The sequence below is a fragment of the Physeter macrocephalus genome, chromosome 6, assembly GCF_002837175.3.
Source record: "Physeter macrocephalus isolate SW-GA chromosome 6, ASM283717v5, whole genome shotgun sequence".
Lineage (NCBI taxonomy): Eukaryota > Metazoa > Chordata > Mammalia > Artiodactyla > Physeteridae > Physeter > Physeter macrocephalus.
In genome coordinates this window covers 56662468-56687891 of record NC_041219.1, presented here as the reverse complement: position 1 = coordinate 56687891, position 25424 = coordinate 56662468, and the positions used below count along the sequence as shown (strand labels likewise).

The window sequence follows — 25424 nt, the reverse complement described above, 5'->3', positions numbered from 1 at the left end:
ACAAATCAATCAATGTGATACCCCATATTAACAAACTGAAGAATAAAAACCATATGATCATTGCGATAGATGCAGAAAAAGCTTTTGACAAAATTCAACACCCATTTATGATAAAAACTCTCCAGAAAGTGGGCAGAGAGGGAACCTTCCTCACATAATAAAGGCCATATATGATAAACCTACAGCAAATATCATTCTCAATGGTGACAAACTGAAAGCATTTCCTCTAAGATCAGGAACGAGACAAGGATGTCCACTCTCACCACTATTATTCAACATAGCTTTGGAAGTCCTAGCCACGGCAATCAGAGAAGAAAAAGAAATAAAAGGAATACAAATTGGAAAAGAAGTAAAACTGTCAGTTTGCAGATGACATGATATTATATACATATTGGAAAAGAAGTAAAACCGTCACTGTTTGCAGATGACATGATATTATACGTAGAGAATCCTAAAGATGCCACCAGAAAACTACTAGAGCTAATCAATGAATTTGGTAAAGTTGCAGGATACAAAATTAATGCACAGAAATCTCTTGCATTCCTATACACTAATGATGAAAAATCTGAAAGAGAAATTAAGGAAACACTCCCATTTACCACTGCAACAAAAAGAATAAAATACCTAGGAATAAACCTACCTAGGGAGACAAAAGACCTGTGTGCAGAAAACTATAAGACACTGATGAAAGAAATTAAAGATGATACCAGCAGATGGAGAGATAGACCATGTTCTTGGATTGGAAGAACCAATGTTGTGAAAATGACTATACTACCGAAAGCAATCTACAGATTAAAGCAATCCCTATAAAATCACCAATGGCATTTTTTACAGAACTAGAACAAAATATCTTAAAATCTGTATGGAGACACAAAAGACCCCAAATAGCCAAAGCAGTCTTGAGGGAAAAAAACGGAGCTGGAGGAATCAGACTCGCTGACTTCAGACTATACTACAAAGCTACAGTAATCAAGACAATATGGAACTGGCATAAAAACAGAAACACAGATCAATGGAACAAGATAGAAAGCCAAGAGATAAACCCACACACCTATGGTCAACTAATCTATGACAAAGGATATACAATGGAGAAAAGAGTCTCTTCAATAAGTCGTGCTGGGAAAACTGGACAGCTACATGTAAAAGAATGAAATTGGAACACTCTCTAACACCATACACAAAAATAAACTCAAAATGGATTAGAGACCTAAATGTAAGACTGGACAGTATAAAACTCTTCGATGAAAACATAGAAGAACACTCTTTGACATAAATCACAGCAAGACCTTTTTTGATCCACCTCCTTGAGTAATGGAAATAAAAACAAAAATAAACAAATGGGACCTAATGAAACTTCAAAGCTTTTGCACAGGAAAGGAAATCATAAACAAGACGAAAAGGCAACCCTCAGAATGGGAGAAAATATTTGCAAACAAATCAACGGACAAAGGATTAATCTGCCAAATATATAAACAGCTCATGCAGCTCAGTATTAAAAAAACAAACAACCCAATCCAAAAAATGGGCAGAAGACTTAAATAGACATTTCTCCAAGGAAGACATACAGATGGCCAAGAAGCACATGAAAAGCTGCTCAACATCACTAATTATTAGAGAAATGCAAATCAAAACTACAATGAGGTATCACCTCACACCAGTTAGAATGGGCATCATCAGAAAATCTACAAACAACAAATGCTGGAGAGGGTGTGGAGGAAAGGGAACCCTCTTGCACTGTTGGTGGGAATATAAATTGATACAGCCACTATGGAGAACAGTATGGTGGTTCCTTAAAAAACTAAAAATAGAATTACCATATGATCCAGCAATCCCAATACTGGGCATATACCCAGAGAAAACCATAATTCAAAAAGACACATGCACCCCAGCGTTCATTGCAGCACTATTTACCAGAGTCAGGTCATGGAAGCAACCCAAATGCCCACTGACAGACAAATGGATAAAGAAGATGTGGCACATATATACGATGGAATATTACTCAGCCATAACAAGGAATGAAATTGGGTCATTTGTTGAGACGTGGATGGATCTAGAGACTGTCATGCACAGTGAAGTAAGTCAGAAAAACAAATATTGTATATTAATGCATATATGTGGAACCTAGAAAAATGGTACAGATGAACCGGTTTGCAGGGCAGAAACTGAGATGCAGACGTAGAGAACAAACATATGGACACCAAGGGGGTGAAAGTGGCAGGGGGGTGGGGGTGGGGGTGGGATGAATGGGGAGATTGGGATTGACATGTATACGCTGATGTGTATGAAATGCATGACTAATATGAACCTGCTGTATAAAAAAATAAATAAAATAAAATTCAAGAATTCAAAATAAAAAAGAAGTAGGGAAATGAGCAGTAAAAAAAAAAAAAAAAAGAATATATAAATTTAAAACATGATTTACATTTCACAGCCAGGATTTAGCATTAGCTGAAAAAGGTATAACCATACTGGATATACCTGATAAGAAAGAGTTAATTTAGATAACACATAAAGTAAGAATAATCAATATAATTAACACTCAAAATTTATACAGTGTTTAATTGCTGTTGGGCATTTAGAAGTTCCTATTGTATGTATACTTTTGTTTTATACATGGATTCTGTCTTCCCTATTAGATTATAAACTTCTTGACACTGAAAGCCATTTTCTTTTATCTCCCACAATGTTAAATAATGTTCATTATGCAATGGACGTTTAAAACATGGTGAGTGTCTTTGTACTTGACACCTGAAAACTAATGTTTACACTACTTTAGAGGGCAATAGAAGATAGTGATAGTCAAAGTGAATAAAATAATTTCCTTCCTCCTTCCCCTGCACTAAATGAAACTCTAGTTTTCATTTTTATCTTCTGCCAACTACCCAAGTGTGAATAACCCAGTTTGCCAGTCAGTTGTTTTTTCAAGTGAAAATGGTGTTCTATGAAAAAGAGGCTCACAAGTCAAACAACCTCGCAAGTTGTTTTTCTTAAGACACCATCATAGACGTGCATGCTTTATGCGTCCTTCTCATCGTCACCTCACACAGGATATTAAAGCCAAGCATATTCTTGTTAAACATAGAGTTGCCATAGATCCAGCAATCCCACTCCTGGGCATATACCTGGAGAAAACGCTAATTTGAAAAGACACATGCACCCCAAAGTTCATAGCAGCACTATTTACAATAGCCAAGGCATGGAAGCAACCTAAATGTCCACTGACAGATGAATGTATGAAGAAGTGTGGTATACATATACAATGGAATATTACTCAGCCATCAACAAGAATGAAATAATGACATTTGCAGCAACATGGCTGGACCTAGAGATTATGATACTAAGTGAAGTAAGTCAGAAAAAGAAAGACAAAAACCATATGCTATCACTTATATGTGGAATCTAAAATATGATACAAATGAACTTATTTACAAAACAGAAACAGACTCAGAGACATAGAAAAGAAACATGGTTACCAAAGGGGAAAGGGGATGGGGAGGGATAAATTAGGAGTTTGGGATTAGCAGGTACAAACTACTACAAATAAAATAGATAAACAACAAGGACCTACTGTATAGCACAGGGAACTGTATTCAACATCCTGTACTAAACCAGAATGGAAAAGAATATGAAAAAGTATATGTATGTATATATAAAACTGAATCACTTTGCCGTACACCAGAAACACAATATTATAAATAATTATACTTCAATAGAATGTTTTTTTAAAAATTAAAATTAAAGTAGAGCTTTCCTCCTTCTCACTCTCTCACACTGCCATGTTTATTTTCCGTCTCCTCACTTCATCCCTTGGCTAGACTGCAACCTCCAGAACCTAGTAAATATATATATCTAGTAAATATATGCCTCCAGCACAGAAGTAAATATATTCAAAACTCTACTAAATGAACGGCTGACCCTAGGCCTCCATGGTGCTCGACTGAGGTTAACTGGAGGAACAGTTTCAAACAGTACACTTAATGGAAAACACAGAGGATCTGGCGCCAGCTGGCTTAGGTTTGCGTGTTATCCTGTAACTTACTAGCTGCGTGACTCAGGTAAACTGGCTTTCGTGCCCAGAAGTTTAACCTGATAAAATAGGAAGACCCAAACTTTCTATCTCAAAGAAGTATAGGGACGAACAAATAAAATAACACGTAAGCAGGAACTTGGTGAAACGCAAAGCGCTGTAACCAGGCCTTATTTGAACGCGGTGGGTAAAAGAAACGGCAGTAACTGTCAAAGGAGGCAAGAGAAGAAAACAGCTTGGATGTTAGGCCCTTTCCGAGGAGCGGCAGCCCTCACTGGAGTCTAGAGCGTTTAGCTGTCGGTCCCACCATCGCTACCCTGGTCCTCGGGCCCTTCCCTCCATCCCATGCAGGTGACGCGGCCTACAGCGTTCTCCTGCCCTTCCTCCCCATCCGCGCCGGATGCCATGAACTACTCACCTTGCAGGCCGCACCATGGTCCCCTCCAAGGCTGGAAAGCTGCAACTCGCAGGCTCCTGTCGGCAGAGGCGGCGGCCGTTCCAATTCCCGCGCAAAACCAGACACGAAGCTCTCCGCCCCGCCGCCAGTCCTCCAATCCTCGCCGGCCATCCCCGCGGGCGCGCATGCGCTCTGAAAAAGCGCGCGTTAGTTCACGCCCCCTCCAGGCACCGCCCTTCCGCATCCGGTCTGCCAGAGCCTAGCTGGTGCTTCGCCGCTGCACTTTCGTCACGACGATGACCTCTGCGCCGTCTCTGAAATGGACAATAACAGTAGAAATACACCAATTCAGGTATTATGGAACAAGGGGACACTTAGACCGAGGAATTTTTCACGGGGTGCCAGGAAAGAGGAAAAGATGAGGACGAATCTGCCGGAGCTGATCTTCCGGCTGTAAAAACAAGGCGGCAGTCAGCTGACGGTTCCTGCACCGCGGCTGGTTGACATCGCCGGGTGTGCGGACAGCAGGAGACTCGGAACGAGGGGAGGTGAGCCCGCGACCGGAGCGAGGACGTCCCCTCAGACCGAAACCCTCTAACCGGGGGCTGTTCCCCTTACTCGGCCGTGGCTTCTCGGCCCTTTGTCTGCCCTCCCTTCCCTGACTCATTTAAGCCTCAGAACCTCCCCTCGACTGGCTGCATGAGTTCGGTTCAGCTCTCCTCCTCGCATCCCATAATTGTACGGAACCCTTGCTTGATTTCAGCCCTGCTGTTAATAACAGATCGGGGAGAGAGAGCTAAAGTATCAATTTGTTGAAACACAATAAGGCTAAAGGTTGAACGAACTGAAACCAGAGCTAATGGTTTTTGTTTGCCGAAAATTATGACTCGAAACAAGATGAGACCATGAGCCCCTATTTCCGTAATTTTCAGTTCCCTGCAAAATGTTTTTTTTTTTTTACTGCCTTTGCCTGCACCATGTGTGCTTATTTAGCAGCCTTTGATTTTTTTAACTGATATGTTCTTATAGAGCTTCCTGTTATTGTTTATTATTTTTACAGCTTCCATTTATTGGTCATCTTATGTTTGTCGGATGCTTCGTATTTATTATTTGATTAAGCCTAATGACAGCCCTACAAGTTAAAAGGTTTCCTGGGGCCTATCTCAGCCGAGATGTGGCCAAGGAAAGAAGAGCAGTAAGCGTGTGCTAGGCAAAGGAAGAACATTCAGAAAGGTTGGGGGTGGAAAGAGAGGTTTGGTATTGAAAGAAGTTTGGTATGGCTGGAAAATAAAGTTTGTGGATTTGTGTGTTTGAGAGGACGGGGTGCAGGTGCTGAAATAAGAGTTTGGAGGTATAAGCAGGGGCGTGGTAAACTCCGTTAACGAGTTTGTATTGTACCCTGAGTCGTACAAGGAATGTCGTAGAAGGATGTTAAGCAGATGAGCAACATGGCCAGATATGCACTTTAAAATGATTGCTGTGACTTCAGTGTAGAGAATAGTGTGAGAACTGATTTGACGGGGAAATGCTTGGGGACAGGAGTCCAGTTAGGAGGCTAATAAGTAAATCTTCAGTTGATGTATTCTTTTTGACTAGATTTTCTTCTTTATGAATAGTGTCCACTTTGCCTTGTGGGCTGTCCTGTACTTTCCACTTCCTGTGTATCTTTTTCCTTCATGGAAATCTTCGCAGCACCATCTCCCTTCTCTCCACCCCCAATCAGATCTCATACCCACCACCTCTAAGCTCTTCAGGATAAATTGTTGGTCCCTGATCTGTTTCTTTGACTTTGTATTCACCAGCTGTTTCATGAACTGTATCCACCCACCATGCGTCTGTTCCTAAGAATCCTCTCGGTTCTTCTCTCCATGATCCTTACCTATTGCTGAGAACTCTGCCTAGGAATGCTAAATATTTTGTGGGCATAATTTTTTTCTTAAATGAAGTTTAGAAGAAGCTTTTCCTTAAAAAGAAGCACTTTGTTTTCATTATGAAGGTGAAAATGCAGGGATAAACGTAGGGAAATAGAATAATCGGCTCGGAGTCACACAAATAAAACCACTGAGTGGGGGAACATCTTAGGAGTGGAACAGCAATAATGAAACATCATGGCTTTTTTTTTTTTTTTTTTTTGCGGTACGCGGGCCTCCCTCTGCCGTGGCCTCTCCCGTCGCGGAGCGCAGGCTCCGGACGCGCAGGCCCGGCGGCCACGGCTCACGGGCCCAGCCGCCCCGCGGCGCGTGGGATCCTCCCGGACCGGGGCGCGAACCCGGTTCCCCCGCTTCGGCAGGCGGACGCGCAACCACCGCGCCACCAGGGAAGCCCCACCAGGGCTTTTTTAAATGGGCTTATAACCCGCTGAGTTTTGTCGTCGTTGTTAGTTCTATAGAAATCCTGCCAAAGAAGATGAAGACAAACAGAGAAAGATTCTGCAACAGAGAGAGGGAATTTGTGTATGAATTCAAAGTGGGAAGTCAGTGCTTAGAACTGAGGGTGCCTCTCAAGTTTCCCGTTCAAGAGAATGCCAGTCATTTACACGGCCGTCGGACGCTGCTGCACAGTTTACCGGGCTTTATAGACAAAGGTGAGGAGTGATTGCTTTGAAAATGGCGCTTCGGTATCTTCCTATAGCCTCTGTCATTAGAAGTCTTACCGTAGAAAACGTAAACCTAAGAAGCATTGGAAACACCCGCAAAATGTGAAGCTTTCAGGAATAAAAAGGTTCCCCAGACCTTTGTTTTATGGAGTGTTTGTTTCTGTATCCCTTGTAATTGTTTATTAGGCATTTAGTATAGAAATTAAATTAAAATTAAATACGAAAAATTACAGAGTCTGGATTAGAACTCGTAACCTCTTAATGTAGTTGGATGGATTCGTAAGGCATGCCAGCTATCGCTAGCTGTGTGCTAAATGCGTTGCCCTTTTAATGATCCGGTCCTCAATCCCTGAGATGTCATGGGAGAGAAGGGGTACCTGTCTTTCAATAATCTTTGCTCACCTAAATTAATTCCATAAAGTCATTAATGAAGTCTGTATTAAACCACGTTAAAAGGTCTGTGTTCTGTCTACAGATGAGGGAAAATGTCTTAATTGAGAATATGTTGGCTCATAGAAGGTCGAAGTTACAAGGGAACGTAGAAACTTTCCAGCACAATCTCATTGTACAAATAAGGAAGCTGGTACCTAGAAAGGTCACATTATTTGCCCAACGCAATGATTCTCAGAAATTGTTCCCTGATCAGTAGCTACAGCATCACTTGGGAACTCGTTAGAAATGTGGATTACTGGGCAGGCTGCACGCAAGTCCCTTTGAATCAGGAGCTCTGGGAGTGCGTGCAGCAATCTACTCCAGTAAGCTCTTCACGGAACTCTGGTGCATCTTAACGACTGAGAGCCTCTGGTCCAAAGTTATGTAATGACAGAGCCAAGACCAGAACCCAGGTATCCTGGTTTCTATGCCAGTGCTCTTCAATCAGTCTTTTTTTTTTTTTTAAAGCATAAGACAACAAATATGTATTATCTTGTCCTTACCGTTACCGTCGTTCAGGGATGCAGGTGCAACCTAGCCGGGTGCCTCTGACTCGGTTTCTCATGGGGTTGCAGCCAAACCGTCAGTCAGGGCTACAGTCTCATCTGAAGGCTCCACTGACAGAGGATTGTTTCCAAGATCCCTCGTGAGGTTGTTGTCAAGCCTTGTCACGTGGGCCTCTTCATAGGGTCACCTCAGGACCTGCAGCTGGCCTCCACCAGGGCCAGCAACCTAAGAGAGTGAGGGAGCAAGTGCCCAAGATGAAAGCCATGGTCTTCTTATATCCTCAAAGCAGTCTCTGAATAGTGTCTCTAAAGTTGGAATTGTAGATCGTCTGAAATAAATCAGTTTTAATATGCCAATCACTCAATTTCTCTCTCAGATTCAAAGACTGTAACAATATATACCCTTGAAAGTTATATAGGAAACTCATTTAAATACAGAAACCTTTAGCCGCTCTAAATCTCTAGGAGGTCTTTATGTGCTTTTCCCTACTCAGTTTCAGAAAAAGAATCAGGCTTAAGAAATTAACATTTTTAATTTTTTTTAAGATTTTTTTTTTTTGATGTGGACCATTTTTAAAGTCTTATTGAATTTGTTACAATATTGCTTCTGTTTTATGTTTTGGTTTGTTGGCCGTGAGGCATGTGGGATCTTAGCTCCCCGACCAGGGATTGAACCCACACCCCCTGCATTGGAAGGCGGAGTCTTAACCACTGGATAGCCAGGGAAGTCCCAACATTTTAAATTAGTATCAGGGTTGTATATCAGAGTTAAGAATTTTGACCATTCAATAAGCTGTGATTGTAAAGAAGAATAATTGTGAGATTAGTTAAGTGATCCCCTAAGCTGATTTTATTTTAGTTAGGCATTCTGTTAAGGGTTAAGGGTATTCTCATTGTCTCATTCTGTTAAGACACTATTTTAGTTAGACATTCTGTTAAGCTTGATAAAATAACGTTTGACATTGGAATGCTTAGCCAGGTAAAATGTTCCCTATTAATGTGTACTGACAATGATATTTGTTGTCCCTGTTACAGACTTAAAAGAAGCTCTGAGCCAGTTTATCGAAGAAGAATCCCTCAAAGATTATGACAGAGATGCTGAAGCAGCCCTGGAAGCTGTGAAGTCAGGTGAAGTAGATTTACATCGGCTGGCAAGTACATGGGCCAAAGCTTATGCGGAGGTAAAAAAATAGATCACGTTGTGAATTTTGACGATATTCTGAACTTTGATGAGGATTTCTTTGCTTACAGCTTTATTGAGAGGTAGTTGATGTGCGACATTGTGTAAGCTTAAGGCATACAGCATAGTGCTTTGATCTACACACATCACAAAGTGATTATCATAAGTTTAGTGAACATCCATCCTCTCATATAGATACAAAATTAAAGAAATAGAAAATGAAATACTTTTTTTGTGCTGAGAACGCTTAGGATTTACTCTCAACAACTTTCATATATACCATAAGGCAGTGTTAATTATATTTATTACATTGTACATTACATGCCTGGTACTTATTATAACTGGAAGTTTGCATCTTTTGACTGCAGTCATCCAATTTCCCCTTCCCCCGTCCCCAGTCTCAGTTAACTGCAAATCTGATCTCTTTTTCTGTGAGTTTGTGTGTTTGTTTTGAAAGTGTAGTGATGGAGGAGACAGAGAAGTCCACACGGGCCTGGACGTGGAGTGGTTTTCTCCACAGGCCCTTACTCAGCGCCCATTCCTGTCGGCTGTCGCCGTCCCCTTTTTAGGGTCACCTCTCCTGAGGGAAGATGGCACGAGTGAGGTCAAATAAGAACTCCGTTCAGAGCTTCTCGTGTAGGTAGCTTCTGCCTACTCACAAGGCTCACTCTAGGCTGGGTTTTAAATTGATGCTGAAAATTATGTAGTGAGCAGATCTGGTTCATGGGGTTTCCAAATGTCTGTTGTTACATAGGGCCAAGCAGATCCCTGTGATTTGGCCCTGGCTCCTTCCTGCAAAACTTCAGCCCGAGCCTGATGTGAATTGGGAACAAGGCTTAAGTCACATGGGCTGGTTATAATTTCTAAAGCGGCGCCGGGGTCTAGAGATGTAGAGCAGTTATGAGAATGCCGGTTCAGTTTTTCAGAGGCATGGGGTAGATGAAATCCATCTTCTGGATTCAGCTGGTCTTCTGAAACTTCTCTCCTGATCTGGCAGTCAATCGAAGTATAAGTGAAAGGAAACAAGGGGAAAAGTTTACCCGATTGACCCAGTTCAAAATACCTGTTTCTGTCATTTATCCATTTGTTTTATTTAAGGTAAATTATTACTCTTAGTCCTGTCATAGATTCCAGTTTTTGACATTTTCACTTTGAAAAGGGAAGAATTTAGATTATTCTTTTTTATAGATGTCTGTCTGCAAAGATCAATAATAGGAAAAATATTTCCACTTTTGCCTTTAAATTGTATGACCTTTGACAGGGGACTTCCCAGCATGCCAGTTTCCTGCCCTGGAGAGCACTGTGTGTGTCAGATGTGCTGGCATGGCACACGTCTGGGGACAGGCATCTATCCCCTGGATGGATTTGCGTGTGTGCTTGGGGTCTCTCCATTCTGCCTCTCTGCATGTTTCTGTTTTTCTTGTTTATTGGTGTTTACTCAGTCCCTTTATCATTTTGATAGCTACTGTTTTCATATACTTTAAAAACATGCTTACATTTTATAAAGAAAACAATACTTGAAAAGTTCAGAGTAAGAAAATTGCAAATGTACATCTTGATATAAAATCCTATGCATGAGTTGGGTTTTCAAGGTCAGTGTTATTGCATAGGTAACCTCATTCTCTAAATATATAGCCTACAAAACCTTTCATAGCAATATATTTTTAATAATGGAAAGCCTCTTCTGATTATATAATTAATATATGCAAGTTATTCTGTTATGCAGCACCTCAGAATACAAAGTAAAGGTCTTCAGAAGTCCCGCTCTGCCAAAACAGCCCCTTTGAGTGTGTTTGGGTTTCACAGAAATGGGATCTTAGCTTACTTACCTTTTTTTTTTTTTTTTTTTTTTTTTTTTTTAAATATTGTGGGCACTTCCTATTTCTTCCTCCACATTAACGCCTTCCCCTTACCCCTGCCTCCAGGTAACCCACATTAACAACTTAGTTGACATCTTTCTGTATTTTTTTCGTGTATTCAGATAATCCTATGTAACCTATGTACACATATATAGATGGAGGGTCTTTCTGTCCTTTGATGTACAGAAATGGAATCATAATATATGCACTTCTCTAGTAGTGTGTTAAATAAAAATACTAGTGTGTTAAATAAAAATACAGCTTTAAGACTGTGTCTCATCTCGTAGACCACATTAGAGCATGCAAGGCCCGAGGAGCCCAGCTGGGATGAAGATTTTGCAGATGTGTACCATGACCTAATCCATTCTCCTGCCTCTGAAACTCTCCTAAATTTGGAACACAATTACTTTGTTAGTATCTCAGAACTGATTGGCGAAAGAGATGTGGAGCTGAAAAAATTACGAGAGAGGTATTTCAAAGTTCTTGCGTTATCATAATTAAATGTTACATCATCAAATATTGATGGGCTGCAGAACAGCTTGTTCTCATTTTGTTATAAAATTGAAGAATAGAATAGAAAAGAATCTTTAACTTTAGAAATTAATTTTCTTATGCGTTTAAATCTGTCATTTCATCTGGCAAGATGAGGTCCTCATAGGTTTATAGAACTTCTCCAGTGATTTACCTAAACAAGTACGGTGGTCTTATCTATTCTTAGTTCTAATAAGAGGAATAGCTTACCTCTTTTGAAGGTCTGCTTTGTTCCAGGAACTGTGCAAAGTGCTTTGGATGCTGTCTTAGTCCAGGCTGCTGTTGAAAACAAAAATACCACAGACTGGGTGGCTTAAACAACGCAAATTGATTTCTCACTGTCTGGAGGCTGGGTAGTCCAAGATCAAGGTGCCAGCAGACTCCTTGTCTGGTGAGGACCCGCTGCCTGGCTTGCAGACAGTGCCTTCTTAATGTCGCTCACATGGCGTTTCCTCAGTACGTGCTCCTGGTGTGTTGCTCGTAGGCAGACAGCTGTAGCACCTCTTCTTCTAGGCACTAATTCCATCAGTACGGCTCCAACCTCTTGAGCTCACCTAAACCTACTTACCTCCCAAAGGCCCCACCTCCGGATACCATCACATTGAGGGTTAGGGTTTCAACATATGAATTCTCGGGGGACACAAACGTGCAGTCCATAACGGATGCCCTGTCTCACTTGATCTCGTAGCACAATCCTACTGTTATCATCCCCATTTTACTGAGGCAAAAATTTGATTTTCTTCTAGTTCTTTATTATGTAGCCAATAATATTGTGAACATACTTTAAGAGTGAAATACAGATTAGATTTTTAAAAATATGTAAGAGTATAATTACCTAACAATGATGAATTACCTTCTGTTGAACTACATTTGTTTGATTTTTTCCTACCAGGGCTTCAAGTAATATAATCTTCATCTCACTCTGAATCTGTCCTTGGATCTCAGGTTTTCTGGGACTGCACTCATTCTGCCCACGTAGGTGTATTAGAAAAGGCCCAGCCTGGCCCTCTGTAGTTCATGTCAGTAGCCACCGCTCCTGCTTTCATTCAGTGGAGCTGCTCTAAACCGCGGTCGACTTTGCTGCCTGCTCACTCCACCTCCCAGAAAATTTCATCTCTGGCCATCAGTGTTCTGCAGTTGTTTTTTTTCTAAATTGGAAGAAGATTCTCATTCCACAGTACTCTTCAGTTTGGGGGAATCTGAATTAACTTACTAATTATCTGCATTTCCTGGTACTTCATATACATTTTCTATCGTGGAATGGTTTTTCAGCAGGGGTTTGTTTTGGTTTACGTTATTTTTTGAAATGTCCTTTGGCCAGACTTCTTGATGGGGCTTTGCTTTTTCCCACCTAAACGTATAAACAGTATTTGAATACATTTATTTTAAGAACAGGTTTATAGTTTATTTTTCACATGTCCAAACTGTTAGCTTAAAAACTAAAAATAAGCTATGTTCCCTTCCCTTTAAGGTAGGTAATATTTTTTGCAAAGGTGAACAGTATAACTAATGGTGAGTTGGAATTCACTGATGGAAGTTCACCCACAATTTTGGTGCTTAATTCATTTATCTAATTCGTGAGCAGAAGTGACACCTTTTCTCATTTCTCCTTTCATTTTAATTCCATTTTACATCTTTAAGAGAACTTTTCTCAGTATAGCATCAATACAGTTATAATGATCTTCTTTCCTAAGTTTGTTCGAGATAATATACAGGTTGTCAGAATCCCCCCACCAGACATACTGAGCCAATAGATAGTTAGTATTTCATCTGAAAAATAATAAAATTTTCTTTGATCTTAATCATAGAAAAATATATATTATATCATTAACTGTATCATTAATTACTTGCACTTCCAAAACATTTAGGGTGAAATAAATGTTCGTGAAATTTTATTTGTTGAATTATTATTTATCGGTCTTCTTTTTCCTCACTGGAAATTTGCTTCTTTTAGCAAATCAGATTCGTGATATTTCTTTGAAACTTAAAAGTGGCAATGATACTCTTTATCCACTAGAGGGAATATGTGTCATGTAAAATATTAATATATTTGTATCGAAGTTTATATTTATTAATGCTTAGTAGTTATTTCTGTTTTAAATAACAATCTTACTTGCAAGCACATCCGTCACCTGACCTCTAGTAGTTATTAAAAAATTAATGGGGTCACCTGCCCAATTATAGTTAAGTGGGAATTAAGTGATATTGAATATTTAATACTAGAAGGTATACATAGAAATGTATAGAAGTATAACATATGAATGAGTTTCATTTATCATATACATAGAAGTATCTTAATCAGTTGTTATAAATAAGTATAAGTTCTCTTTTAAGAGCTATTTACTTAAATTGACTAGAATGATAGTAAAATCCTTTTAGTTCATGTCTGTGTTCCATTGTTTACAAGTTTGTTTGAAATATGTTTCAGAACAAACTTTTTAAATACATTTTTATTAGAAGATAATTTTAATGAACTTACTAAAATATAATACACATACAGCAAAGGCAGTAAACGATAGGTGTACAGCTCCGTAAATTTTCACAAAGTAAGTACACCCATGTGCTCATCTCCCAGATCAAGAAATGATTTCCAGCCCTGCAGAAGGCTCCCGCCTGCCCATCCGGCAGTCACCACCCATTTCCCCCGTAAATAACCATTATCTGAACTTCTAACACCACTGATTAGTTTTTCCCGTAGAGAAAACCATTTTTAATTTCTGCACGTTTATTTGGATAAATGAAGAAGACTAAAATGTATCTTCAGAATGTATTTCATATTCCTCTGAAAAGGGAACCTTGTGACTTAATACCAGCTTGATTCTTAGAACCTAATTGGCAGCTTCTGGTTATAATATAAAGTACCTTTTGAAGGTTGAAGTCACTTTAACTCATGTCCAAGTAAAAAGAAAATGTATTTAAGCTGGAATTGCAGAGTATCTTCTTTGTGAAAATCTGCAGTCTCTTAAATATTAGCCATGGAAGTTGAAAGATCACCTAGATTTTGAATGCTTTCATTTATGCACTAAATTTAGATTCCAATTTAGCTGCACAAATGATGTTGTTGATATTATATGACATTATCATTATTATTTCCACATCTCCATTGTCAAGGCTTCAGAGTGCCTTCCGGGTAGTATAGTTGCCCTGACTGGACATAGTCCTAGAAAACAAAAATTTTCATTTGACTTTGTAGAGGATGTTCGATAAATCCGGAGTGGTTGTATTAAAAATTTGATGAATATATCTGATCTGCTTTATTTATGGTTCAGACAAGGCATTGAAATGGAAAAAGTGATGCAGGAACTGGGAAAATCACTGACAGATCAAGATGTAAATTCACTGGCTGCTCAGCATTTCGAATCCCAGCAGGTGAGTGAAGTATAATGACTTTTGGATTGCATTTTCCACTTATTTATTTTTGTAAAAAAAGTAGTCAGTCAGTGTACTGTCTCTTTTTAGGACTTGGAAAATAAATGGTCCAATGAATTAAAGCAGTCGACTGCCATTCAAAAGCAAGAGTATCAGGAATGGGTGATGAAACTTCATCAAGACCTAAAAAACCCCAAAAACAGCTCTCTCAGGTATTAATCGGGTGGTGTTTTTATTAGATGAAGGTCATTGTCAGTAATAGTTTGTATTTATTGTAAAACTGGACCTTTTTAGTTGTAGATATTTTTAAGTTGCCGGTGAAAATTCAAGATAATTTATACTTCTTTTAACACCTTTCATTTTATAGCCTTTATGTGGATGATTGGCGGGGCGGGGCGGGTAACTGGCTGTTTTACAGTAGTGATTTCCCCCCTAGAACTTAGCCTTGTAAATCTTGTGGCTGTGTGTACCTAAATACCGCCATTACTGTCTCGTTTCCTTAAGTTGGTTTCCTTTCAGTGCAATGCACACTGGTTGACTGCACCTGAAATGCCAAGCACTCTTTAAGCAGAAGAGCCAAAAAAAGATAACTGCCCATGTGGAGCTTATATTCTAGAGACACTGACCTGTGACTAAAAGAGTACTGTACAGAATGCTGTGTGCAGTAACAGAAGCATGTACAAGGTACCAAAATAGTCTAGAGGACTTTCCATAAGTCACAATTTCTGTGGTGCCTTATGGCCTAAATACATTGTGTTTCATGTGTTGCCCAGAGCTCGACAGTGCCTGTTCTTTCCTGGCTGTGTACTCACCTTTGAGACTTTCTTCTTTCAAATCCTAAAGTATATCCGATTGGGAATATATTTAGTACAGTGTAATCATCCTATTTCCAGCATCTTCTGGTGTATGCTAGGAACATTTAGATACTGCCCTTTATTTGTCTAATGTCATTCTCCCCCACCTGTCTTGCCTTGAAGACAAAAACCATGTCTGTTTTTCTGCTGTTGTATACCCAGGTCTTTGTCAAGTGTCTAGCTCTTGACACAGGCATATAAATAAATATTTATGGGATGGGTGTAAACCAGGCAGATGGATGGATTATCATTAAACTATTTACCTGACACAGTCTGTATCATCTCTTACTGTAATCTGTCATTTGTGTTGTTGTTTTCCCCAAGACGGCACCTTAGAAATATTTAAACAATTTTTTATAATTAGAAATGGGATAACCTCCTGGACACTGACATATATATACCCCTCATTCCAAATGAAAATAGTGCTGAACACAATACAGAGGGGCAGGTGAGGCGACAGACGGGCTGGGAACACCTGTGTACTATAAGGTCCAATGGCGTTTCTCAAGTTGCTGGTTGCAGTCTGCCAGGGACCATGCTAGATCCTTTACTTTCCAATTGGACTTTTAAAAATGACAATAGATTGGAATGGAATTGAATGGAACAGAACTGAGTAGAGTAGACTAGGGAAAAAAGTATCAGCACGTTACTCATGTGTGCACTGAGCCAGAATGAGAACTATGTACTCTATATTGTGGTCAGAAAAGTAGGAAGTCATCAAGCTATGGAAGCTAAGAAAGCCCCTTGCTACAAAAATTATCTCTTGCTTTGCTACTCTGGTTTCAGAAATTCATTCTATAGGATCAATTTCTTTGTGTAAACATTGGCCTCTAGCTGCTGCTGCTTTAAAAACCAAATATTCCTAGGAAAGAGTATTTTTACTGTGACTTGGTTCGTTTGCTTTCCTTTTTGATAGGGATTTCCTTGAGGAGCAGAAGGCTGTTTTCAACATAACTACGTATAGAACTCCTATATGAGATTGATCAATTTAAAAAAATTATTTATTTATTTATTTGTTTTTTTAACATCTTTATTGGAGTATAATTGCTTTACAACGGTGTGTTCAGCTATACGTATACATATATCCCCATATCTCCTCCCTCTTGCGTCTCCCTCCCACCCTCCCTATCCCACCCCTCTAGGTGGTCACAAAGCACCGAGCTGATCTCCCTGTGCTATGCGGCTGCTTTCCACTGGCTATCTGTTTTACGTTTGGTAGTGTATATATGTCCGTTTTTGCCCTTTTGTTTAAAGTCAGGTCTATTGAAGGATAAATTACATAAAGTAAAAGTCACTTGTTTTAGGTTTACATTTTGGTGAGTTTTGACAAACTTCATTAGTCATGAAGCCATCACTGCAATCCAGACATAGCATTTCCTTTTATACCTTTATATTAACCCCCCTTCCCCAGCTTGTGGCAATCTGATCTGATTTCTGTCCCTGTCATTTTGATTTTTACAGAATGTCATATAAATGGAATCAAACTGTATGTAGCAGTTTGTGTCTTGCTTCCTTCGCTTGACAAAACGCTTTTGAGACTCATTCATGTTGTTGCATTTATAAGTGGTTCTTCCCTTTTTATTGCTCTGTTATTCTTTGTTTATCCATTCACTCAGTGGTGGACATTCAGAGTATTTCGGCAATTATAAATAAAGCGGCTGTAAGCATTCACATACTGGTCTTTCTGTAGACATATGTTTACAGTTTTCCTATGTAAATACCTAGGAGTGGGTTTGCTGGAAAACATGGGAAGTAAAATCCGTGGTGTATTTAATTTTATAAGAAACTGGTTCTCCAAAGTGGCTGTACCATCTTGCACGCCCACCACCAACGTGGGAGGGTCCCAGGTGCTCCTCATCCTCGTCAGTGCTTGGTGTTGACATTTAGCAATTCTAGTAGGTTTTGTAGTGGTGTCTCACTGTGGTTTTACTTTGCATTTCCCGGTCGGCTACTAACGTTGAACATTTTTTCACATCCTGATCTTCTATCCATACCTCTCGTTTGTTTGTTTTTTTTCCATTATTGTTACTGAGTTGTGAAAGTTCTCTGTATATTCTGGGTACAGGTCTATCATCAGATATGTGTTTTACAAATATTTTCTCTCACCCTGTGGCTTGTTGTTTCATTTTCTTAATGGTTTCTTTTGAAGAGCAAGGTTTTTCATTTTAATTAAGTGCAATTTATCAATTTTTAAATGGTTTGTTTCTTATCTCAGTTATCATTGCCTAATAATTCAAGATCACAAAGATTTTCTCCTATGTTTTCTTCTAGAAATTTTATAGTTCAAACTTATACGTGTAACTCATGATGTATGATTTCATATATATTACATGTAAATTTAAATATATCCACTATAAAATAGTAAATAAATATATCCACTATATATATGTTGGTCTGTAACTTTGTTTTTCTTATAATATCTTCATTTGGTTTTGATATCAGGGTAATGGTGGCATCATAAAATGATTGGTGGTCTGCTGATGAGCCTGTCAAAGGAATTGACATCTGTGATCATCCATCTGAGAACATGTTTTATTTCTAGTACTTCTCTCTTTGCTGAAATTCCTTATCTGTCCTTGTGTGTTGTTTTACACTAAATCTTTTAGCATATTAGTCATAGTTATTTGAAGGTGCCTTTCTTTTAGCCCCAATATCTGGGTCATCTCTAAGTCTGTTTCTGTTGATTACTTTCTCTCTTGACAGTGGGTTATTTATTTATTTATTTTTGCTTGCATTTTTGGGTCTTTCCCCCTCTCTGTTTCTCTCTCTCTTTTTTAAACTGACTGCTGGCTGTTGTGTGTATTAGAAAAGAAGAGACTGAGGTCAATAGTACTTATGCCCAGCAATGAGCAGGCCGTTAATGTGAAGGTTATGGAAATCTAGTCAGCAGTCGGGCTGTGTTTGGTTTCTGCTCTTCAGTCCACCATAGGCTTCATTTTCTACAGCAGTGCACTGTTGCCACTTCGTGTTGAGAGTGGGGCTTTGGCTTCTAGACTGTTCTCCTCTGTCATCCTGCTCCACCTTCAGCCTTCAGTGGCCTTTGCAGGCCTGTGCCACAGCAGGAGGTCCCCCTGTGTGCTGTTGCTCTGCCCACCCGCCAGCGGTAGACTAACGTTGTTGTTACTTGATGCCAGGCTCCTGGTCGGGGGTGGGAGGCGGGTCTCTGTGGTCTTTGTCCAGCTTCAGGCTTAGGTAAGTCCAGCAGATCTGGGCCTTGGGCTTGGGGCACTCTTAGCACATCTGCCTGTGCCACCGAGTGGGCTGTCTCTTCTCTTGTCCTGCCACCAAGGTTTTCTTGGAAGCGCCTGCTGGAGGCCAACAGGAAAGAGCTTGCAAGAGCATATGCAAAGTCCCCCGGTGCCTGGAGCTCGTAGCTGTTCTAAATGGACATGCTAGCCCATACTTGACCTTCAAGAATTGGTTAAAATTTTAGCTGATTTTTTCTTACATACATTACAGCAACCCCTGTCTACTGTGCTCTGCCCAAACTGAAAACTATCTGTGTGTCCTGTCTCTCCTTCTAAAGCGCGTCACACTTTAGAATTTAGTTTCTTCGTTGCCTTGTTACCTCGCATCTCTGATGAGCTCCAGAAAAGTTATGATCTTATAGGTTATCTGGGCTTTTCTTGCTCTTAGCATGGGAACATCATTCTCTTGTGGCTTTCTGTGTCCTAAGATGAGGATATTTTATTAATATAAATTTATATGAATTTACTTTGGGGTTTAAATGTGCCATATTTACTAATGAAGTCAATCAGTGACTCTAATGAGACTGTTTGGATTTACCCCAAAAATGTAGTCAGGGGAGTGGATGACTGTTACAGACCTATACCATCTTCAGCTCACCGTGAAATTTGAATTGAACAGTCGTACGGTTCTGGTGCCTCCATGGAAACCTTTTCCGGAAGTGCAAGGGCAGAGTAGAGCAAAGAGAGAAGTCCTTTAATGGGAGACTGTTGGCAGTGAAAAAACAGGAAATGGTAAAACAACAACAAAAAAGAGAGGATATGACTACATCAAAACGAACTTCATCTTTTTTTGTTATTTGACATTTATTTGACATTTTAATTTTTAATTTTCATTTCTATCACTTCACTTATTTTCTAGTTTCGGCAGCCCTAAGGCTGATATAGGATATATTAAAATGTCATTTTAAACATGTTAATGTTGGTCACTTCATTTAATCATTCTCTTAGGCTACTAAGAAATATTAAATGATGACATATAATCGATAGTGTAATGACTAAAAAAATATGCATCACTTACTGAAAGAAATAACCAAAGAAATGAAAGAATAAGTAGGAATTTTACAACCTGTGTTAATGATCTTACTTGTCCCCATGCATAAAGGATAAATTTAGGAATAAATTAAGTGCTGCTTTCTGCTGTTTCATCTCATTTCACTGTAAAGCTTTCTTTCCTTTAGGAAAGGTTTTTGACAAACATACAACAACAACAAAAAAGCATATCAATAATTTTTTCAATTTCAGTGAGGAAATTAAAGTTCAACCAAGTCAGCTCAGAGAATCTGCTGAAGCAAATGGAAGGATGTATGAGGAACAGAGAAAGTTAGAAGAAAGTTTTACCATTCACTTAGGTAAGTATATTAATTTTTTGCAGTCACAATTTATTGTAACCTGTGAAACTTTTTTTAATGCTGTAAGAGAAAAATCCCTAGCATATGAGTAGAATATACCCAGGTTCTTTTTATTAAAAATTGTGTTCTGCTCCAGGAAAGCCTATAGTTTATTGGCTATAAGTTTTCTATTTTAGCTCATATATTATTTCTTTGCAAATAGAAAGATGAAATGTTAATAGTTATTCAAATAGAAAATTGCAAGGCCCATTTTAATTATTCGTAGCACAGATTTATCTGGGTTCTTGCCACAGAGATTTGCCTCCTGCCCTGCTGGCTTTCTGCAGCTGTCTAAGTATCTTTCTGGGCCTGTTGCCTACCCCCAGGAGCCCAGCTGAAGACCATGCATAACCTGAGGTTGCTGAGAGCAGATATGCTGGATTTCTGTAAGCACAAGAGGAGCCAGCGAAGCGGTGTGAAGCTCCACCGACTCCAGACAGCGTTGTCGCTTTACTCCACCTCCCTCTGTGGCCTGGTGTTGCTCGTGGATAACCGAATCAATTCATATAGTGGTATTAAAAGAGGTAAGTTAACATTATGCATATTTATGCCATTAAAGTTCTCCATTTAATGCCATTCTAAAAAGAAAGGAATTAGTGAAAAACTTCAAAAAAGGCTTGAGTCACCCCAGTGTTCAAGTAGACCAAACAGCACACATACCCAGACACTGCCATTTGAGATTTGTTTCATACTTTAGCAGGCCTAGGGTGCTTCAGGGTATTTCATTTTTCTTAAAATTCTATCACATTGTAGATAATACTCTTACAGGATCCTTGTTTCAAGGTATAACAAAAAGAATAATCAAGATACAAATGTATTTTTCAAAAAGGAGCAGATCCTGACTCAGTGAATTTTAGTTCATCCATTTGTCCTTTTTTTCTTTCTTTTTTTAAATAACCTATTTAAATATGCTAGGTAAAATTCTGCTTTCCCTCTTAGTACAATTAATTTTTTATGATTATTAAAAAAATTTTAATATATAAAGTATATTCAAATGTATAACTGTTTTTAAAAGAAGCTTGAATAGAGTTTATTTTCTATTATAAATAAAAGAACCTTATATTTCTTAGCACTTTTGGGAACTGGATTATGATCAAAGTATATATTATTTAAAGAAGGTTTGGACTTATATTAAAATTTCCTTGCCTATTGTTTACTCTTCTGGGCGATTGAGAGGTTAAGTTTGTGATCAAAACCAAATTGTTGTCCCCTAACTTAGTAAGACATACTTATTGAAAGGACAAGTATGAGAAGTCGTCCTTGTGAATGCTGTATTCTCTTTCTGCTAGATCTCATTGTCCATAAGTAAATACTAAATACTTGATTCTTCACCTTTAGAAGTTCGTAACTGTGTTGGGTCCCTTAGATTTCGCCACAGTTTGCCAAGAATGCACTGACTTTCATTTTCCCCGAATTGAAGAGCAGCTGGAGGTTGTCCAGCAGGTGGTACTGTATGCCAGAACCCAGCGCAGGAGCAAGCTGAAAGAATCACACGGTCAGTGAAACTCGAATTTTAAAAAATTTCACTTTCAGGATGTTCTGTCCCTAAGCGCTCTCCTAGCGTATGGGCCATCTGAAGTCTAGAAAGTTGTATTGGTGGGAAGATGCAAGAAGGAAATTAACAAAACTCAAGGTCTTTAGAAGCTTGAATTCTGTTCTGAATTTCCTTGTTTGTGTGATTTTGTTCAAGATCCTTAGAAAAACTGTTTTAAAATTCAATTGCATAGTTATACTTGAAGTAGGCACTCAGTGGAAAGTTGGTGATTTTTTTTTTTTTTTTGCGGTGCGCGGGCCTCTCACTGCCGTGGCCTCTCCCGTTGCGGAGCACAGGCTCCGGACGCGCAGCCCCAGCGGCCGTGGCTCACGGGCCCAGCCGCTCCGCGGCATGTGGGATCCTCCCGGACCGGGGCACGAACCCGTGTCCCCTGCATCGGCAGGCTGACTCTCAACCACTGTGCCACCAGGGAAGCCCTGTTTTGTATTTTTTAGTAAACAGAGAGAGAGACTGCTGTATCTTTGCTTGGTGTCTTTGTTCTCTATTCCGTGAAGAATTCCTCCCTTTCTCTTGATGCTAGAATTCTAGAATGCAGCTCTCTAGGCTCAACTTGATTAGCAGTCACGGTAGTTTTCGTGTTTATTCAGTAGATTAAAAAAAAACGTTTTATTTATATTTTAATCATTTCTAAAATAGGTAAAACAATCTGAAGATTCACAATTCCAACTGTACAAAAGAGCATACAGTGAAAGTCTTTGTAACTCTGTCCACCAGCCATCCAGTTTCCTGCTCCAGAGGCAGCCAGTGCTATGTCACATGTACCTTCTGGACATGTTTATGTGTGTGTGTGTGAGCGGGTGTATGTGTGTATTTATATATTTTGCCGTTTCACACAAATGGCAACTTTCTCTGCACACTTCTCTGTCCTCTGCTTTTTTTCACTGAATATTTCCTCTTGGACATCATTCCATATCTGTACAGAAAGAGCATCCTTAGAGCTTTTCGCTGCTGGATAGTGTTCCACTGCAGGATATCCCATTAGTGATCAGTTCCCTATTTTTAGACATTTTATCTGTTCCAGAGTTTTGCTCTTATAAGTAATAATGCATGAGTAACCTTACACGTATATCGTCATGCGTGACTGAGTATATCTATGGAATAGATTCGTAAAGAGAAATTCCTGAGCTAAAGGGCACATATATTTGTAAGTTGGATAGTGTCAGCAGTTGCTCTCCATAGCGGCCCCACCAGTTTGTATTTCCACTCCGGGTAACCATGGCTTTGTAGTGGCAATGTCTGTCACATACAACAGAGCCAGGCTGAGTCTTAGGAAATCAGTGTGGAAGTGTATCCCAATGAAGGACCTTTCAGAAAATGACAGTCTGTCCTCTTATTCTTCTGCCATCTCCTTCCTCCATCTCATTCAAACTAGCAAGGGTGTGATCAGACACATTCAACTATTATTCTTAGTAGTAACTAAAAGCATGAAGATTGAGATCATGACAGGTGTGGGAGAAGGCGGAGGACGCAAAGTTTATTTATGAGAGGAAGTTTTTAAACCACATACGGTTAAGGCAACGTGTGTACATCACGGTAGTATTTTGTTCTTGTTCAAGCAACTATTTTGTGGTTTAAGTGAGTCAGTGAAACAAGTAGGTTTATAAAAGACTACTTTCTTAGAGGAACCCGTGTGTTACAGAAGAGTTTTGCGAAAATACTTTCTCCATCTTTTCCTTTTCTGAGCATGCCCACGTGTTTGTTCTACGCGTTTACATCCTGATACGCAAGTACTGTCTATTCTAAGACATTCCATTGTTTTTCTCACTGTGCCTATTATATCAGCATCTTTATATTTCTGTGGTTCATGATAAGCCAAAAGCAATTTCATTTTTTGTACATGTTTTATATACATTGAAAAAATTTAGCCATCTTCTTAGTATCACAAGGTATTTCCATTGAAACACGGAAAGGGAGATGGACTATAAACTGTTCTTTCTTGTTTACTTAGTAGGGATTCTGTCTGTTCACAACCCATGTGAACAAAATTAGAGTCTTCATTTATCGTTTTTTGTTTTCTGTGCTGTGAGCAGACATTTATTCAAAGCCTATCAATTACATGGGTCTGTATGAGAATGAGACTGTCGCATTACATGTGGATTCTGGCAACACAGAGCCTTCTCTCTATGCCTCTCTCTCCCTCTGTCTATTTATAAAATATATGTATTTACAAGGTATGATGTTGTAAATCAGTTACTCCAAGTAGTCAGTGGGTAAAAATATTAGGTTGATTTTATTAGGAACTTTTTTGAAACCATAGGGCTCCCTTGGTATTTTCAGTTTACTCATTTGAAGTTATGACTGTTTTCAAGTGATTTTCTGATGTTGAAGGCCATTTCAATATAGTTTTCTATTTAATTTGAATAAATATACAGCCTCTTAAAGATAGCTACTTTGAATGCTGATATTCATCCTGCAGTTTTCAGTTCTCATAGAATTCTTGTAAAATTCAGATGTATCTTCTATTAAAAATATATGTACATATATAAAATAATTTGTGTTCAGCCATAATAATGAATGATCAAATGTGATACATCTTATTTTACCAACATTTATCCTTCAGAGTAATATCATGCCTTCTAAAAAGAAAGAAAAACTATTGAATATCTGAACAAAAATATTCCATTTGAAACAGAATCTCACCTGTCTGTTTGAAAGAAATTGTATATAGTGTTAGATAAGACGTAACAAATTTCAGGAATGGGCTGAATCTCAAGTGATTCCTGGTGCTGCTAACCAGTAGCTTATCGTCCTGAACAAGTTATATGAGCAGCAGTGGCTCAGAGTCTAAAAACAAAGATGGCCACCCCACAACTGTCTAATGAAGTGACTTTATGTGTCGTTAACTTAGTGCCCCGAACCTCCCAGATGAAGAATAGGGGATTGGCAAGTCTAAAGTGGTCAAGACCACAGGCTTTGGAATCTGAGCATGTGGGATCGAGACCTGGTTCCACCACTTACCTGTGCCTTCTTCGTTAAGTGAATTAACCTATCTAATCCTCTGTTCTCGTGTATAACGTGACGAGAACACTAGTCCCTCACAGGGTTGTGGTTAGAGGGGTTTTGTAAGAATGAAATGAGACCATCCATGTAAAGCATGTATCTGACTACCTGGCCACCTAGAGATCCTTCGTAAATTTTTGCTGTTGTTGTGGTTGTTTGGGGAATTGTAGTAGTAATGTGTTTTCATATGTTATTGCGTTCTTTCCCGTTGCATTACCTTATGAATAGATTCTGGAAACCGAAATGGAGGAAGTGATGATAAGACTAAGAATGCAGATAGAAACTATTTAAATATTTTACCTGGTAAGTATTATTTTACTTTAAACTGCAGTTTTCTTATAATCACGTACATTGAAATCACAGATTTGAAACATAAGCTCTTATGGTGTACGTTATACAATTTTTGTTGCTCAGTGTATCACTTTAGGACATTGTATCTATGATCTATAAACACACTGTCACAATGTTCTGCAATTAAATCC

At 39.1% G+C, this 25424-nt stretch overlaps 2 protein-coding genes across 11 annotated transcripts in view; one reads left to right on the top strand and one right to left on the bottom strand.

Moving 5' to 3' along the window:
- RAD51AP1 (RAD51 associated protein 1) overlaps window positions 1-4594 on the bottom strand; it is a 29849-nt gene extending 25255 nt beyond the window's left edge. For all 6 annotated transcript variants that reach the window (XR_002892578.3, XM_024129218.3, XM_024129219.3 and 3 more), the window contains exon 1: window positions 4446-4594. Coding sequence is in view for 5 of the 6 variants with exons in the window: in XM_024129218.3 (XP_023984986.1) it covers window positions 4446-4462 (17 nt within the window). In the remaining variant the exon portion in view is untranslated. The remainder of the gene's footprint in view (window positions 1-4445) is intronic.
- Window positions 4595-4885: 291 nt separating this feature from the next.
- FERRY3 (FERRY endosomal RAB5 effector complex subunit 3) overlaps window positions 4886-25424 on the top strand; it is a 37610-nt gene continuing 17071 nt past the window's right edge. For 4 of the 5 annotated variants that reach the window (XM_007124461.4, XM_028490923.2, XM_028490922.2 and 1 more), the window contains exons 1-10: window positions 4886-4972; window positions 6806-7008; window positions 8994-9139; window positions 11285-11466; window positions 14798-14897; window positions 14988-15109; window positions 20242-20348; window positions 20714-20911; window positions 21754-21882; window positions 25171-25245. In XM_007124461.4, the coding sequence (XP_007124523.1) occupies window positions 6831-7008; window positions 8994-9139; window positions 11285-11466; window positions 14798-14897; window positions 14988-15109; window positions 20242-20348; window positions 20714-20911; window positions 21754-21882; window positions 25171-25245 (1237 nt within the window). In that variant the 5' untranslated portion in view covers window positions 4886-4972; window positions 6806-6830. Of the gene's footprint in view, window positions 4973-6805; window positions 7009-8993; window positions 9140-11284; window positions 11467-14797; window positions 14898-14965; window positions 15110-20241; window positions 20349-20713; window positions 20912-21753; window positions 21883-25170; window positions 25246-25424 lie in introns of those variants that run through there. The other variant, XM_028490925.2, reaches the window with a different exon arrangement.